The sequence below is a fragment of the Podarcis erhardii genome, assembly GCF_964252035.2.
Source record: "Podarcis erhardii genome assembly, chromosome: 6".
Classification (NCBI taxonomy): domain Eukaryota; kingdom Metazoa; phylum Chordata; class Lepidosauria; order Squamata; family Lacertidae; genus Podarcis; species Podarcis erhardii.
The window spans coordinates 67,480,327-67,499,058 of NC_138510.1; the positions used below are offsets into that span (position 1 = coordinate 67,480,327).

The following is an 18,732-nucleotide window of genomic DNA, read 5'->3' on the forward strand; positions in this document are numbered from 1 at the left end:
CAGGAGACAAATCACCCATTAGTTTACATTTATTGAGAACTTATACAAAAACATTACAATTAATGTGTATTCATGAGTACATACAGTGTCAATATTGCAAGCTCAACACAACATACTGTAAAGCATTTGATTTACCTCACGTCCAAGCTGCATGTCCCTAAGATACTTCCCATCACAGTAGCCTTTAAAAGACAATCTTCTTTTTTTTACACGGGTAGTTTCTGTAGCACTATCTTAGGACGAAAATGCATCTTGCATGCATATAAGATAAAGGTTGCATAAACACAGGACTTTCATAGGGTACTACCAGTAGGAAAGGAGTAGCTACTGTTTGCATTGTGTAGGGCCGAATGTTTTGCCTTATGAACTGCTAGTACACACAACAAAAATCGAAAAGTTCTTTCTACTGCCTAGATTATGAAAAGAAAGATTTCTCAGCAGCTGATGTAGTATTTTCAGAAAGGTGAATGATATAGCCTACCTAGTTACTAAAAATAACTGCAATTTACACGAATCTAAAGATCACTTTTTTAAACTAGCAAAGCATATCCTATACAGCACACATACTGAGGGGTGATCTGTAAACATTGTTATTAGTTGAAATTAAGATCATCTTTCCAAACATTCATTACTCTCACTGCCTAACATTCTGTGACTGGGAAATTTGCACTTATTTTCCCCCTGCCATAGCACAAGAACCGCTCAAGGAAAACGAGGCAACTATGTATATAAAGGTTCAAACTCAATGAATGGAATGGAATGCAAGGTTGCTGACAGAAATCAGACAAAACTGAATACCAAAACTACACTTGGTGCAAGAAGATGCCTGTAGGTCCACCAGCAAATTGATAATGAAAATAAAAAAATGCTTAGTATAAAGATTATCAAAGCAGATGCATAATCCCCTATGCCAACAATTTCATTCTAGTTTCTATTACATCCCTTCCCTTGAAATTTCAAGCTATGTTTATATTAAAAACTGAGCAGCGAAAACAAGCTGTTTTAAAATGGGGAAACAAAATCCAACAGAGATGAAGCTCTTCAGCACGTATCTAGTTCTCATATAATAATGAAATCTGACATGTTGAACTACAACAAAATATGAAGTGGCTCGAGGGAATTCAAGTACAACTATTAATTTAGTTGTGAAATGCAAAACATTATCTATGCTTGACTATTCAGCAAAGTGTAACTTGATAGATGGTTTGTATTATTACCACATAACAAATTATGGAACATTTATGGTCAAGCAAATAGCACTTTAAAGAATGAGAAGCGATTAAAACAGGCAAATTATACCCTACACCATTAAGTATGGGATACATTTAAAATCGGTATTGTTTTGCCAATTTTACCTTCTACATGGAGCCCTTCTATGGTCCATGCTCATCGGCTCATCATGGCCATACACTCAAAGGAATCCTCTTTATTGGAAGTAACTATCTCAGGACCTGATTTTATGAGCTATGATTTGGTGCTTGCAGCATCTTCAGCACTGTGTGTGAAAATGAAGGCAGGGTTTTTTGAATATTTTTCTTTGATGCAGAGAAAAGCAGGACTTTTGATAAAATCAAAGCATTTTATTAAGTGACAAACAAAAAACTGATGGTACTGCCTTAGCATCGTCTATCTAAACTGAAAAAAATGCACCAGTTAAGCTATCTAAATAAGCCATATACAAAACATTTAAACTGGCAAAAATATACAGCGATTCAGCTGAAATAGCAAAGTAGGAAGGAGTTTCCTATAAAAAGGAAAGATTTGCTGAACTGTTAACATTTCACTGGTAATACATGCTTTCTACAACTATTCTGCAAAATTCAAGTCTAAATTTCCCTTCTTTATCAAATAAGCAAGCTAGGTTATGTTTTATGGTGTATAACTTAAAATCCGTTATTGCCTTGGGAATGAAACACACAGTATGCTTGAATAAGTAGTATTGGGTATAACATCCTTTGAACATTATAAAAGCATTTGTGAAGGCTGTTGAAATTCTGACCAATATTTCCTGTATCTTGAAAAAATATTTTATATTCATTTGTAACAACTCTGTTATTGAGGGAAAAATAGTAAAAGTGACTTACTCAAAAATTATTGCAGCAATCCACTTATCTTTTAAAAATAAAGATACACATTTACCCAGAAATGTAAATAATTGTTTCAGACTTTCCATTGGAATGAAACCATGAAGAGCAGAATACATTTGGGGAAGATATTGGCAGATTGCTTTTGAATACACAAGCACAAAAAATTCTCACAGGGACAACATTAATAAACTGAAATATGTATTTATACACTTCCTTAGGTTGTGCTTACCTGTGCTTTTTGCAGCAGAACCTAAGGTGGAAGGTCTGGGAAGGCACTGTGAAGTATAAATAATTGCACTGTTTGCAATTAATAAAGATTTTATACTTTAAATGAATCAAAATCAACAGCCTCCATTTGGTGAATGATAAAGAATCTGGTGAATTGTTGCTCTGTTTAGTTAGTAACTACACCATTTTCGAATAAGCTACAGACTAATCATGCAAAATATTTGATCTAGAGACTTTACAGCCTACACTAAATATATTTAATAACTTCCTAGTAGTCTTTTCAAAATTTAAATCCTAACCTAAATTGGGATAAAAATAATTCCCTCCTGATTCTACAGTACAACAAAATGCATTTCTAATTATCTGTGCAGTAAAACTACTTCATTTCTGATCTCATTTTGTTCTTTTCTTGCAGCCATCCTAAGAGTATACTCCAAAACAACAAAATAGTTTTCCAAAAATAAGGCTAATAAAGGTTTAGAAATTAACATATACTTCTATCACCAAATAAATGCAGACAACTGAAGACAATACAACCTCCTCCTGACAAGCATTTCAAACTTTTGTTTTTAACAATGCACAAGTTTTTATCTGAATATATCTCATTTTTGAACCCTAATGAACAATTATTACTTAGGTAAATGACAATTTCTTTTGCTAAAGCTAAATAGCTCAAGAATACTTACCATTAAGCTCATACACATACATTTATGAACACCTAGGTTTCTGAATTAAGAAGCAATTATGATTTGCTAAAATATCAGCACTGTATTTTATTCCAACATAATATTCACACAGGTATGGCATTTGCATTATGTGGAACAGTGACAAAAAGATACTGTTGCAGTTCATCATTTTGTCATTCTGATGTACTTACAGTGCAATGCTCCTTGAAGGAACAATCAAGGATGATACACAGCACAGTCCTCCTCACCCCTACAGAGCTAGTTCTATACTGGCTGGATCAAACCTGCACTTCAACAGACAATGGCAAGACAGACTGTATTGCATGTAATCTAATAGATGCAAAAAAAGCAAACAGTGGATTTTAACAGTATACCAATTTTCAGTATGAATTAGTAAAAGTAAAAAAGTTTTATGGAGATTTTTCAAAATATAACTTAATGACTAGTCTTCAGCATTTTAAAACAGAGCTCATCTGCAAGACGTTTTTCTGTTAAGCACTCCCAGACTCCAAATGGCATATTTCTAACACAAACGCAGTTTTAGTAACTAAAAAGCATATAATCCTTACTACACTGAATTCTTAAGCAAAGTGCTGCAAAGCGATTGCTTAGCACATATTGCCTTTTAGAACGATTCAATAACAAGCCTGAAAAAATATACTAAAGAATTAAACCATGTATAAAAACAAATGTTAACTATAGCAGCTATATGGGTCTGAGACAGTGGTCATGGATAAAAAAGAAAATGCAACTGTTAATGCAGTAGAAGTATGTCAAGGAACATCTTCATGTACATGCAATTTTTAATCAAGTAGAAAGAGGAGGATATCAAGATGCTAAACAGCAAAATACAGTAATGAAAAAGATCCTTCTATAACTATTCTGCAAAGGGAGAATACCAATGTAAAGCTCAAACTTTCAAGGAAAAAAAACCTTAATTGTGTACATGTACAGCATTACTAAGAAACCCTTGAATTCTCCGAGTACCCACATATCCAACTTACCGACACAGGAGGTTTCATATTATTTATTGTAAAGCACAAAACAGGCATTTAAAAGTGATCAAGTATACATTGAAAAAGTACATTTATATCACAAAGCATTGACCACATAATAGTTGCAAATACATTTGCTGGAATGTGTACATCTACACTAATGTACTAAAAACAAACCAATTTCCATTTCTACACAGAAATATTACCTCCTATCAGTAGTGATAGATATTTTGTACATTTTCAAAAACACTATTTTTAAACCAAACAAAATTATGATCTTCAAGAAGGCGTCTGCATCCATACATTTAACAAAGGTTTTTTTCCCCCACATAATGAAGCAAATACTGTATTGTCCACTTCTTATTATTGGCCCTGTGCGAAGAAATACATAAGAGATACACAAAAAGTTAAAGAAAATCTTTTTTAAATTGTGCTAACTCAGGAGTGAAGCCTTTAAGAAAGAAAAATTGGTTAATGTAATGGTGGTGGCTTCCTGCATGGCTTCAAAAACCCTGGGAGGAGAAATTTTTTGATCAAAAACATCGAATGTATGCAAAGAAAGACACAGAACTCCAGTTAACAGAGCATAAATCAATTTACGGATTATCTTTTACCAGGATAAATAATGCATACTCCAGGTAAGATATCAAAGTGGGAGACATGCAAAAAAACAAAAAACACCCCACAAGATAAAGGTTAAAAAAAAATATCACTAAAATATCAGCCAAATAAGTCAAGATTGTTATACCTGTGGTGCTGGAGGATGTTGTGGCATTCCTTGTGGACTTGTCTGGGCATAATAGGCTGCCTGCTGTCTATAGTATTCAGCCCACGCTGCACTATAATCTGGCTGACCCGCTGGTGGGGCTCCGGCTGGAGCTGGAACTGCCTGACCTAGAACAAACATACATTACACAACTCTGGTGCCATAAAAGGGACAAAAGAAGCTCAAAATAATCTCGTTTCTAACAAACATTACCTTGCTTCTTGTAATATTCCTCCCAAGCCTTTGAATAATCTTGTGGCTGCCCTTGTTGACCTGCAAAACCCCCCACATTTTAATGTAAACACAGCTCCCAGGTACACCAAAATTACAGACAAGAATACAGTGGAAGAGTTCTTTGCTGTTTTATTTGAAGTTTATTGCAAACAGAGAGAGAGATAATATTAAATCTCTAATTTGTATATTTTCTTCTACACATTGTTCCACAGTTTAAAATTAAGATTTAAGCACTGTATGCCTACATTTGAGCTCAGCATTTGTAGAATGGCTCATAGCCCCACCCCTCAAAAGTTTACGGCAGAAGTGTGTGTGGGGAAATCTATAGCTGAGATGCCCCACTCCATATTAAGTATATTGTTACATACATAAACTATCTCACCCGATCCCAGTTATTGCCCCCTCTGTGAGAATTGTATTGCTGGGGGGCTGGGGGATGTACAGCACGTATACACAATATTCTACAAAGTGGGCACACAGGAGTCACTGCCGTGTTCCTACAAGGTGAACCAGCCCTGAAGTGTATCAAACTGAGAAAGTTTGAACATTACTTCTCCCAACACTGCTTCAAATATTAAGAATGCATTTCCTGTCAAAACACGTTTAACACACATTTAACGACATTAGATTTTTCAATTGCTGCCTATGCAGAACATAGAAGAGTCAGGCCGGTCAATTCCTAGTGACCACATGGGTTCCTTTAAATTAGCTCACTGATTAATTGTGTATGTTTTAATTAATTAATAAAAATTAGATTTTCAAAGCATATTATATATTTATACTGAATGAAGCAAGATCATTAGTCTTAAAGTTGCAAGTGTCAGCAATTTTGAAACAGGAAAGGGTCACAATAAAAACTAAAAGAAATCAAGCCTGTCCTTGATGTTTTCCCCACGCCTTCTAAGTGAGTTGGCATGTAATGGTGGGAGAAGGAACTCAAGGGATTTAGAAGCACCACATCCTGTAATTCCTCCAAAGAATTATCAGATATATGGAGTTAAACTTTTAGCATCACAAGAAATCCTATGAAGTTGCTTAACCTATGAGATAGAGGTAATCTACTGAGCTTCATATATAGTATCATGAGCCCCCAATTTCAGGTAATAACATACATATTAAATTACAAGTTCTGTAACTGGCTCATATGTTACTTTGGAATCAGATAATTCCAACTATAAGGACATCCATACTGATAAAAATGGCTGAAGGCAAAGTACTGCTATACTGATGTGACTTTTCCGCAAGTTGTACAGTGTTTCGCAACCTTGTGCCTCCAGCTGTTTTTGAACTACAACTCCCATCATCCCTTACTAGCAAGACCAGTGGCAAGGGATGATGGGAATTGTAGTCCAAAAACAGCTGGAGGCACAAGGTTGGGAAACACTGATTTATCAGACCAAAAAGTGGCCTCCAAGTGTCTACTGTTAATTCTATTTTTGAAATAATCAAGGTGGCTCAAACAGGATAATGTGCAGGAATCTTTTAAGTACTTAACACCTTAGGAAAACGGCAGAATAGAAATATTGAAGTAATGTTTAACATTAATGTGATATTTAAAGTATAGCATCTTGTTTCAATTTATTGATGCATGCTTTAATATCTTACTATAAACAAGATATTAACTTGATCCATGAAAGGATTAATTCTACATAATTTTTAAATACATCACTGTTGAGGGGACACGTGAACAAGAAATGCACGCAAAAAACTAGTTCCAAGTTGTAGTAAAACTTTTGCCAAAATGGAAATTGTTATACCAACAGAACAACTTGCTTGGATACTGCTCTTAGTGCACAGTAGCAAATGTATTATTTTTTATTTTCTGACATTTAACTTAAGGTGATATACATGGATCCCAGATAGTTGCCCATATAAACACCATAGCTGCTTAGCTTCAGCAAGATGCTGACATTATTGGACGCATACTATATATACACTGGGACTTAAAAGTCTTTGAATCTGAAGCTATGCAACATTCAGGAGTGGAGGGCATAGATATTTCCTGCAGTGATGCTAGTAAGTTACTTTTACAAATATGTCACAGTCATAAAATAATAGCCTTGGATATGACTACCAGAATCTTTGAATGGATCCAAAGATCCCACTGCATCATGTAAAGCATTTCTGCTTGTTCACAGTAGTCTATTATTGACTCAACCACCCTCTGTTCTCAAGAGCCATTCTAGAGAGTCTAACTACCTGAAACCAGGTTATAGGGGTGAAATACTTCTTTCAATATGCCCCTCCACCTGAGGGAAGCACTTTCTACTCAAACAGCTGGGTCTCTGGATCCAAACTTCTATTTTGCTCTAACAAGGTTTGAATCAATTTGTAGCAGAGTAAGCAGTAGAAAACCACAAACAAGGGTGTTACTGTGAATTAATTCATACTAGAACTACTGGTAAAGTTGTAAATATTGAGAAAGCAGTACTAGGGTCTTAGCAGTTTCTTAAGAGAATCATCATATGGAATTGCTGTATTTGAACTAGTCTGTAGATCACATATGCCAGGCTGATTTAAAACATTTGGAAGAACTCTAAACTCAAGAAAATGCCTACCTTTATCTGCTAACAAGGCTATTATGCCCTCAAGAGCTAATTTGGCATTCCTTGAAATCCAACTGAAAAAACTAGTCCTGCATATACTCTATTTTAAAATCTCTGCTCCACAACTCAGATTCAGTCATGCTTTTAATGAAAAACATGGCAATACCAAGAGAAGGGCAGAATAGTCGTGACAATCACTATTCTCTTCCCCCGCTCTGCCACACACACAATCAAATGAATCCAGGAGTAATGATTAACATAATTTTAATTTACGGGCACACCCAAGCAAAAATACCAGAATGAGGCTGGTCTACGTTAAGAGATTTAGCATCCTGTCAGACCTGCATATATTTCCCTGATTAAGAATACCTGGCTAACCTTATGTCTGAAATATATGGGATTTATTGTAAATTTCTGAATTATGCACATTAAAAACAACAACCAGGATGTGATAATTCTATAAGAATGGTTAATGTCCCTTGAAATTCCAAAAGGGCTCAAGTCTCTCTCAATCACATTTTTGTTGTTCCTGCCTCAACCTAACTCACATGGTACAGCTTCACCTTTCCTCTCTGCTCTTTGCAGGCACAGTGACACTGAATTCTGGTGTGTCCCTACATTAGAGGAGAAAGAACTACATGGGTCTTGTCATGACGCACATCTGGCATGAATGGAAATGATAGAACTGTGAGATGGTGTCTATCAAGTGTGGCAGACTTTTCCATTTAGCTAGCTAGAGATATGCTCGTTACTGGCAGCATACATCATCTGATATGATGATGGTCATTAAGTGTAATGGCTGTTGTTATCAAGCACTGTTAACTCCACAAGGTAGGGAGAAAGATGCAGAGATGTTTTAGGTTACAAAATCTAAGTTACTCTACACTTCATGCAAAATAGCTATCCTTGCAATTCCCTGAGAACCCACTTTTCTTGATACATAATGAAGAGGTATTCATAAGATTCCCAATTCTTAATTTCAGGAGCAACTGAGTAAATTGTCTTGCTACTTAAAAAATGCATATGAAACAGCAAAGCTTTTTAGAGAAGTAAATAATAAAAGCCTCCTTTTTACATCAATAAAAATGTAAAACATACCCATTTTTTTATAGTACTCTTCCCATGCCTTGGTGTAATCTACCTGCCCTGCTGGTGCTGGATTTGGCTGATCTCCTACATGAAAAGAAAGTTGAAAGAAAAAGTTTTTTGTGCGAACATGGATAGAAATACTGGCAGAGATAGTTCTGCATTTAAATTTACACACATTATGCGAAGTCAACAGCTGACAAGAGACCAAAAAACCCACAAGGTCAACTGGAAGGTATCTCACAGCACAATGAGCAAAATTACATTATGGGTGAGTGTCAGTCACTTATTTAGGAACTGCAGAGGATACCAACACTGAAATGTAGAAGCATACAGCTGATGCAAAATACAACATACACATTTTCCAAGTAGTTTAAAGCAATGATTCTGAAACTGGTATTTTTTACAGTCAAAGACTCAAGGCATAGGACATACATGATGACTGTTGGTGGGCACCCCACATCCATCAATGTCCTTTCTTCAAAAAGTCAGTAACAAAAAATCCCTTCCACTGATTATTATTTGTACCCCGCCCATCTGGCTGGGTTTCCCCAGCCACTCCTTTGCTCTACCAAGGCTGCCTCAGATTCCAATTTGACAAAGTCTGGTCTATATACCATGATGGCCACATGTGTCTGAAAATGTGTATGCATTGCAGTTTTTTTTTGCAAGAGTTGTTTGATAGTTGGCTGTAGTGCCAGATAAAAGCACTACAGTAGAATATATTATGTATATCAAAAGGCTAGTATTTTGATCTATTAACAGTATCAACAAGCACACCAGTGATGAAATCTAGACAAAATTTGGGCACCCTACAGTTGTCATGCACCAAGTTGTTCAGGCCAAATTTCTACCCAAATGCACAGATTAGTATATGGTATCTGGAGCACTGGCTTCTTTTCTATTTGGCACTTCCAAGCAGGAGCTGAGTATGTATGGCTGTGTGTGACACTAGCCTTATCCTACACACTAGCCTTATCCTATCTCTGTATAGAAGGAACGGTGGAAGAAACAGGTGTGTGATTCACACAATGCCACATCAATGCTTTGGCACTATAGGAATAAGCCATGGACAGTTTCAGGCTCACGTTATTCTTCTTGCTGCTTATCCAGAGATCTAGGAATTTCAATCCAGGATTTGCCAACACATGATTTGCATATGCCAAGCTTAATGCAGCTGTCTGAATAATATGACAAACTATAGTTTACTGCCAAAGCAGGACTAGAATCCTGAGCTGCAATGGTGAATAGGTGACAGCATGTCAGCCTCTGACATAATGTTCGCCACACTATCATAGTGAAAAGAATGAGAAAAAAAGGATAAGAGATCAAGCGCAAAGGAAACTGGATGGAGAAGGGTAGAAAGAAAGGTGACTGATAGAGCAGCAATCCAGTGGTAGCCAAGACCTTGACAATGCTCTGGGCACTTTTGCTGAAGTAAGATTAAGATGATAGGGTCAGAAAAAGGAAAAACTCGAGGTAGAGATAGCCACTGACTTGGAAAACAAAGAGGATTGAACATGATCCAGCAGGCACTTCCTAGGTTATGCTGATTCCCCTTGCAGAAGCTGGTAATCTCTAGTCTCAATGCACCAGCATGCCACATAGTGCTCAACACAATTTTCAATTCTAGTCTTAGAAAACCAGCATTCATTTTTGCAACAGATCATTTTTGTTATACCATCAGAATTTCAGGTGGAATTTGTGAGGCAAAACTGTGTGTCTCAGATTATATGAGACTATCTGGTCAAAACAATGCCCTGGATTCGAAGTTTGAATGAATTCAAGGAAGTTCATGAAATGAAATTTTGCCCTCCCAACGACTTGTGCCTCCCTGAAAAGCCTCTTCTGCGGACTGGAGATTCTTTAATGGACAATGTGGGATAGGATAATCACTCCAAATTGAGCAGACCTTTCCCCACATTATTCAGGAGAGGTCCCTGAAGAGCTTTTTCGAAGAGTCAAACCTTCCTTCAGTGAACTTCCTTTAAGTTCTTATGATCCAAGCCTCCAAATACAATGATCTTACAAAACTGATTGGGTACCTTGTCCATTGGTCTGAGTGGCTGGTGGTGCACTAGGCGGAGCTGCAGGTGGTGGCTGTGCTTGCTGCTGATAGTAGTGAGCATAATAAGCTGCCCATGCTGCTGAATTAGGGTCTGTTGGCTTACCTAGGAAATTAAACATTAAGTTCAACATATATTTGGTAGGCTTCCTTTATTTTCCATACGCTATAGTTTAGTCACACAGTTCCTGTCTAATTGGCCGTATACAAACCATATTTTGGTTCAAGGCTGCAACCCTAAATACACATATCTTTTAACATTATGGCATGCACAGGATTTTGCTTTAAGTCAAAGTAGCCCAGGTCAATTTCTTAAACTTTCAACAATATTTAGTCAGGTGACTCAAATAGCAATCCTATGCAAACATCCTTGGGAGTGAATGTCAATAAATCAGTAGGATTTGTTTCAGAGTCAACATATTTAGGAATTTTAAAAATAATGTACCATGTTATCTCTCGTTTTAAACATGGAACTCAATGCAATCAAACACCATCTTGGACACGAGAATACATGTAGTTTCTTAAACTGTTTCTCCTTACCAGGATCTGGAGGATTTGGTGGCTGCCAGTGTGGATAAGCATTACCCCATCCTTGCGGAGCATATGGTGCTGGAGGGCCACTAAGGAGGAAGCGTATGTGCAATCATTATTAAATAGAAATGGAAAGCAACAAAACACAGCAGCTGCAGCTACTTCAGACTTCTAAACAAGTCACGTGGTTGCCACTGGTGCTTGGAGGGGCAAACCCCCCAATTTACAGCACTTTCCCCACCCAGTGCTGGAACACCCTATTTCTGGGGAAAGCTCTAATTAGCTATTTGCAGCTGCAACTAATGTAGCAAATGCATTAAAATCAATCCTGGAAATGGGTTGAAACCAAAGGGTTATGCAATAATGTTTTTGGTTACTTGGTGAATAAAATGTTAATTTACTAGCACTTAGAAAATGTGTTATTAGGTAGCAAAAACAAGTTTTGGCCTGAATTCTACTGATGTAGCCCCGTGTTCGGGAGTAAGGAGAGTGAAGGTGGAGAAGGGGTATGCTCAGTTTTGTGGTTAAGTAGCTGTCAAAACAAAACAAACCAAACCAAACCAAACCAAACCAAACCAAACCAAACCAAACCAAACCAAACCAAACCAAACCAAACCAAACCAAACCAAACCTGTCCCAGTAGCAAAAGGGTTTGTGATTTCTATTTGATACTTTTGTAAATTTATTTATAAGAGTAAGTTACTTACTGAGGTGCAGGACCAGGAGGGCCAGGTGTATAGGGAGCTGGATTGTAAGGTCCCATTGGAGCTCCAGGAGGCGGCCCAGGGGGCCCATGTGGCCCAGGGACAACACCATGAGGTCCATGTGGCACAGGTGGCCCCAAAGGATTTACTGGACCCTGAAACCAAAGATAAATGACATGGATGAAGTTGCTATCAACCAACTGTAAGAACAAGCTTGTTCCAATATCCAACTAATGCTCCTCTTCTCTAAATATCTCCTTCGGGGAAGGAATTCCAGCTCTCCATCCCTCCGGAAATCCTTTGCTCTAAAAAGATTCTGCAGTCACACTAACTTTTACAGAACTCACATTATTTGGTTCTCATGTAGCTTCTTACAGTAATCAGTGGACTAAGAAGACATTCAAACTTAGAAGTACTAGCTCCTTGACTGCTAACAGTTCATGGGGTAAACAGCAATTGTACTAGGGCAAATAGCTTGACATATTCGCTACTCAAATAGCTCTATGACATGTGAGAAAATGCATGAAGAATGCAAGGTATATTTTGTGTATTTTCCCCAAAGCTGCCAATTACTACTAGCATCATGAGGCAACTTCCACACAACTATCATAGGAGCTGGTTTCCTCTTACTTTACATAACTAAATAAATATGGTTTTCCAGAATACTTACTCCAATCTTTTCTTCTATGAGCTGCCGAGCATAGTCAATCTGCTGTGGTGTCCCCCGGATGGTAAACAATTTCATATTTGGATCTGCATTTGGTGGTGGGTTTCTTTGCAGTTCTATTCTAGCACCAGATTGCTGGCTAATGCTCTTGATAGTTTCACCACCTGAAATTTTAAGTACAAATTATTGCACTGAATTTGTTGCTAGTTCCTAAAGAAACAGAGTAGTGAAATTTTAAACAAGTCTACGCTCCCCTGAAGAAATATTATCAGTCTAAAACAGAGCAAGACCTCTTGAACAGATTCACTTCAGGCTGTATTTGAATTTGTGGTGGGAACCTTTTTGTTCCATTGTATTACTGGCCCTATTCAGGAGGAGGAGGAGTAACAAGTCACACATTCTCTAGCTCCTCCAGGAAAAGTGACACTTCCACCACCTCAGTCCCAGTGCCTAATCGATGCCAGTAAGATGGTGTCACACATAACTCAACATTGAATACAGCTACCCCATTTAGAAAATCTCAGTTTAAATGTAACAGTAGAAAAGCGATCTGCCAAATAAATCAAGTTTATTACCTTTCCCAATAATTAATCCAGTTTTTCCAGTCGGGACAATGAAATTAAATTCTTGCAATCCACCAGGTGGTCCCATATTCCAATTGCCCTGACCTCTACCTCGTCCACGACCTCCAGGTCCTGGACCACCAGGATTGCCAGCCTAGATTGAGATGAATAAAACAAAAGAAAATCAGAAATAATTCAAAAATTACTGCAACCTAAAAAGACTAGCAATTTTCCCTCTGCCAAAATTCCAAAAATACAATGCATAGTGTATATATGCCAATGTCTTAAAAAAAAAAAAAGAAAAAAAGAAAAGAAAAAGAAAAAGAAAAGATGAACAATATTTTTGCAGACGTTGGAGAATCTATTTTACTTTTTTTGATCCTTTTGATACCTCAATGTCAGCTGAATGAAAAGCATTTGGGCCAAGGAACCATGGGGATGGGTAAGGCAGGGATACGGGTTTACCTAAAATATGGCATACATTTTATGTACACCTGGGGCAGAGATGTAAAACAAAAAGCATAGCTACCACTAGCAAATGTCTGCCCAGGGTATACTGCTTCAAATTGACATGACATGAGTATTGCTCTATATAGTGGGGGAGGAGAGCTGATATTTCAAAACTGGCAACCAAAGGAGTGCATTTACCTCCATACCAAATAAATGGCATGGAATAGGGTCCACACTTAGCCCTTCTTTGACATGCTTTTTTTTTTTTTTTGTATGAGCCTCTACCTGCAATCTGAAGTAACTCAGTGCAGACATAGCTTTAGGGATACAAGAGGCACCCTGATAGACTAGACCAATAGCTCATCTTATTAAGCATCCTGTTCTCCCAAGGATCAACCAGATGCCTATGGGAAGACAGCAAGCAGGATGAGCACAACCACTTAGTGAAAACCATGTCTTTGACAAACAACCTTACCTATCAATGTTGCCTTTATTTCCCCAGAATGACAGCTTTCAGTCAGCAATCTTTCTATGTACACTGCTAACCAGCAACACCATGCTTGGCAAACACAGTGTTGGCTAACCCACACTGAGGTGAGGCTCAGCATTTATCTATCCCACTGAAAACCAACAAATGCCACAAAGCTTAGAAGGACAAAGTTCCATTAATCCTAGAATTAAAGTGTCTCATGCCAGCAGTTTTACATATGAAAGCACACCCCAGAAACTGATGAGAACTTATTTCATACCATTAAATTATTTTGCAAAGTATTTTTTCCTGAATTGAGGATTTCTGTAGCCTTGCAGTGGTTGAACAAGAATCACAAACAGGCACTGACAATTTGCAGAGTTGATGTTTTCTTTTAACCCAGAATGGCTATCATAGGTAGGCTAGTGGATATTTTTGGTTTCAAGGCTAGAAATTTGTTAACACAGCTATTTAAGTAACTATCACAAATACTAAAGCTCCCATTAGCCCACTTCCTTTGAAGTTGAGAAATGTATTCAAATACATTTTAAAAGAAACCCAGTAATATTTTATAAACCACTTGATTTCATAAACATTCCTAGCAGCTATGAACCAACCTGAACACTTCGAAGAAGATCCGTAATAATTTCTGCTGCATGTTGGCATCTGTCTGGAGGTCCTGTGATTTGGGCTATTCTGTCTGGAGTTGTTCCATCATCTGGAAGAGGAATGGAATATTAAAACAAATTTCCTTTGAAAATTAGGAGAAAACCTCTGAATTTTATGTCATGTACATATAGGCAGTTCACCTGGTTTGAACTGTATCCTCACACCAGCATCATTCTGTATCTTTTTAATCATTTCTCCATTTCTTCCAATTACAATACCAACTGCAAATCTTGGAATTGGTACCTGAAGAAACAAAACAAATTTTCAGCAAATGTTTCAAAGCAATCAAAAGTATTTACAGTGGTGCCTCGCAAGACGAAATTAATCTGTTCCGTGAGGCTCTTCGTATAGCGGTTTTTTCGTCTTGCGAAGCAAGCCCGTTGACAGTTTAGCGGATTAGCGCTATTAACGGTTTAGCGGCTTTTAGCGATCAGCTGTTAAGCGGCTTATCAGCGGATCAGCTGATAAGCGGCTTAGCGGCTTAGGAAAAGGGGAAAAAAAGGGGGGGGGAACCCGCAGGACATTTCGTCTTGCGAAGCAAGCCCATAGGGAAATTCGTTTTGCGAAGCGCCTCCAAAACGGAAAACCCTTTCGTCTAGAGGGTTTTCCGTCTTGCGAGGCGTTCGTCTTGCGGGGCACCACTGTATCTAGATTTAGGTCACTACTTTTGACACATCTCAAACATACAAGCAACCCACAATAAAGCCGCCGTGAAGAGGATTAGGTTAACAAAAGGTCAGAGAACAGTAGGAAATTTAATAGCTGTACACCAGGCTTCCTCAACCTCGGCCCTCCAAATGTTTTTGGCCCACAACTCCCATGATCCCTAACTAGCAGGACTAGTAAGGGATGATGGGAATTGTAGTCTCAAAACATCTGGAGGGCCGAGGTTGAGGAAGCCTGCTGTAAACCTTTCCAAGCTATTTTTCTAACAAAATATTTAATACAACCCATAAGTATCATAACCATTATATTTTAGAGAAATAGTTCAATAATTGCCAAGAAGTTCATCGCTAAGTTTATAAGAGCCAAAAAATGGAATAAAAATCTGTTATTATTCTTTTTATTTATATCCTGTCCTTTCTCCTGGAAGAATCAAGGCGGCATACAGCTAAAACAGAAAAAGCTAAAAACATAGGGGGGAAAGCAATAGCTAAAAATAAAATAAAAAATACATTAATAGTATATACAAGCATCTCATTACATACTTTCCTGCCCTTTATTCTAATTTGAAGAAAAAGAAGTGCTCTGAAAAAGACACTTTTCATAAAATGTTCTCATTATACTCACATCTAATCCTTCATTTCCTCCTATTCTTGAGCCATATTCATTGCGCACCTCTCTAAAACCACCTTGATCACGAATTAGGTCCAAAACCATTTCCTTGGCTTGCTAAAAGAGAATGAGGTACAATTCAGATGCAACAGTCTTAAAAGGAACATTATATAAAGGAACATTATTTTTTAAAATTAAAATATCATCTTACTTGAACTTTGTAAGGATCTCCTGTGATTCTAAGAGGTTTGTCTGCTCCAGTGTTCTGTGGTCCATCTTGAATCATTACCATTTTTACACCAGCTCTCTCCTATATTTAACAAAAGTAATCTGTACAGATCATGCAAATTTAGTACTTTAATGCATTTGCCCACAAATTAATTTTTTTCAGCTTACCTGAAGTTGCTTTATTGTCTCTCCACCTTTTCCAATAACTAATCCTGCTTTGCTAGCTGGAATCATAATTTCCTGGACTGCATTTCCTGGACCATCCCCATGATGGAATCCTGGTGTAGGTCTTCCTTTTTCAACTATCTGATCAAGTAATCTCTTTGCAGACCTTGAAAAATATACAATTTATAATAGTGGCAAGACTGGGGGAAAACATAACTGGAACAAACAGCAGAGTAAAATGGGTGATGGCTAACTAGAAAAGCAAGTAATCTGCTTAACAGTAAATGAAAATATGTGACTCTTTACAGTGCCCACAGCACTTCCATTTAGGAAGGAGGACAAGAAACATGTCATTGAGTATAAGCAGCACGGATGCAAAAAGAAAAAGGCAGGGCATGCAGATGATCGAAAACACAGAACATGAAGATCTGCAGAATAGTGCAGATAAGAGAAAGGTAGGTTAAAATGTACTGGATATACCTGGGGGGAAACCTCAAACTATACAAGTTTAGCCATGCCTAAACAATGATCATTCTTCACCTAGGACACCAGAAAGTAATTTCTGACATAGTACACTATGCTCTTTAACATACAGAACCATAATTAAAAACACATCAGCCTATTTGAAAGTTTTAAGCGAACACTTACTGTACTGACTCTGGGGTTCCAGTTAACATGCAAGATCTTTCAGGCATGCCACCACTATCTATAAAATGGAAATAGTACAGAATTAATACTACTAAAGAAAGAAATCAGTAGCTAGCAATTATGCATTAACTGAATTACACATTTAAAAGATACTCAAAATCAATTGTCCATAATGTATCCAAATTTTAACCCATTACTTGTTCCCAAAATAGTTTCTCCTAAAGAGTGGAAAATAATTAAAAACACTGGTTTGGTTGTAACATTACTTGCTTGTGTTCCATACTTTTCATAAATACAACAGGAAATGAAATAGTTACCAGGTGCAATCTGTATTTTGCATCCAGATTCTTGCTGTATGCGAGAAATCTGTTCTCCTCCTCTGCCAATTACTTGAAAAATGGACAAACAAACCAGAATTACTGCACGAATTGCATTCAGTATATTTTAATTCCTTTATAGCAAGGTTACACTACTTACTGAATCCAACCATTCCATCAGGAACTTTGTATTCTTCTGTCATTACAGACCTGAAAAAAATAACAAAAACTATATTGCACCTTGCTTGGAATTCTCTCAATAAACTTCAGAATTATATTGTGTTATCTAGTTCCTATTAGTTTTTTTTTCTTTGCCAGATTTGTAGTTTTGCAGGCCTACAAATGATAGTAATTTTATCAGTAGCCAATTATTTTAAATGAATAGGTACAATAATATCAATACTTTGCATAGATTTGAATTTCATAATCACTACATGTGATTTAAGGCAGAGGTTTGCACAAGAGGACTTCCACTTATGCAACAGGATTTTACCTTGCTCTTCTCCATCCTGCATCCCCCTACATGCCTCTAAAATTTACTCTGGTTTTCCCCAACATGCAAGAGCAGATTTGGGGGCATGTAGGAGGAAGGAGAGGAAGCCCCACTGTGTGAGTGGAGAGCTATTCTGCTCACACAAGAACAGCAATGGACAATTTGTGACCATTTGCTGGGGATGCAGGAGAAAACATGGTCAGGTGGAGATGCCTCTGAGTCCACATAAATAGAAAATAGCCCTGTCTACTTTTAATTTACATACAGAAGTCACAAATAACAGCAAATATATGAAAAGCATATGTAAAGAGAAAGAAAAGATTGGGGAAATGTAATAAAACTACATGCATGATCTATCCTACAATGCAGGAGGAAATTCACTAATGAACACGTTCTTTTCATTTACCTTTTCAAACGAACCCTATCAAGCTGATTTAAGCCTTATTTCTTGTCCTTAAACATAGTAACACCCTTACTGATCCAAGCTATTTTGAAAGAGGCAATGATTTCTCTGTCATGCTGAACTGACTGGCATCTTATTTTCAAAGAGATTTGAGTAGCAATGGCAGATTTGCTTACATTGCCATCAAAGTAATGAATAACATCCTGATTCAATTTTAGCTGAAGGCAGTAAGAGAACGTTGGTTTAATATGGATGGCATATTTTTAAAAATCATACTTTTTGGAAAGTGGCATGGTTACTCTAAGAACACACACATGCTACATTATTAATCAGTTGCCTGTTTCTAAAATATGCCTTGAAGGCTCAGATTTGTAGCTCACACAGCTAAGCATCCAATCTTGTACAATGCTTGCTTAGAGGTACGTAATAAGCACAAATATACCAACTGTAAGGGAGT

The 18,732-nt window shown here is 37.3% G+C and overlaps 1 protein-coding gene across 1 annotated transcript in view; it reads right to left on the reverse strand.

Moving 5' to 3' along the window:
* Window positions 1-13: 13 nt before the first annotated feature.
* Window positions 14-18,732, reverse strand: part of FUBP1 (far upstream element binding protein 1) — a 30,764-nt gene continuing 12,045 nt past the window's right edge. The window contains 17 exon segments of the mRNA XM_081868342.1: window positions 14-2,320; window positions 2,322-2,362; window positions 4,745-4,890; window positions 8,641-8,715; window positions 10,674-10,799; window positions 11,234-11,313; window positions 11,932-12,083; window positions 12,599-12,759; window positions 13,171-13,312; window positions 14,695-14,795; window positions 14,887-14,989; window positions 16,037-16,138; window positions 16,233-16,331; window positions 16,418-16,580; window positions 17,063-17,120; window positions 17,380-17,451; window positions 17,540-17,589. Of these exon segments, the coding sequence (XP_081724468.1) occupies window positions 2,302-2,320; window positions 2,322-2,362; window positions 4,745-4,890; window positions 8,641-8,715; window positions 10,674-10,799; window positions 11,234-11,313; window positions 11,932-12,083; window positions 12,599-12,759; window positions 13,171-13,312; window positions 14,695-14,795; window positions 14,887-14,989; window positions 16,037-16,138; window positions 16,233-16,331; window positions 16,418-16,580; window positions 17,063-17,120; window positions 17,380-17,451; window positions 17,540-17,589 (1,690 nt within the window). The 3' untranslated portion in view covers window positions 14-2,301.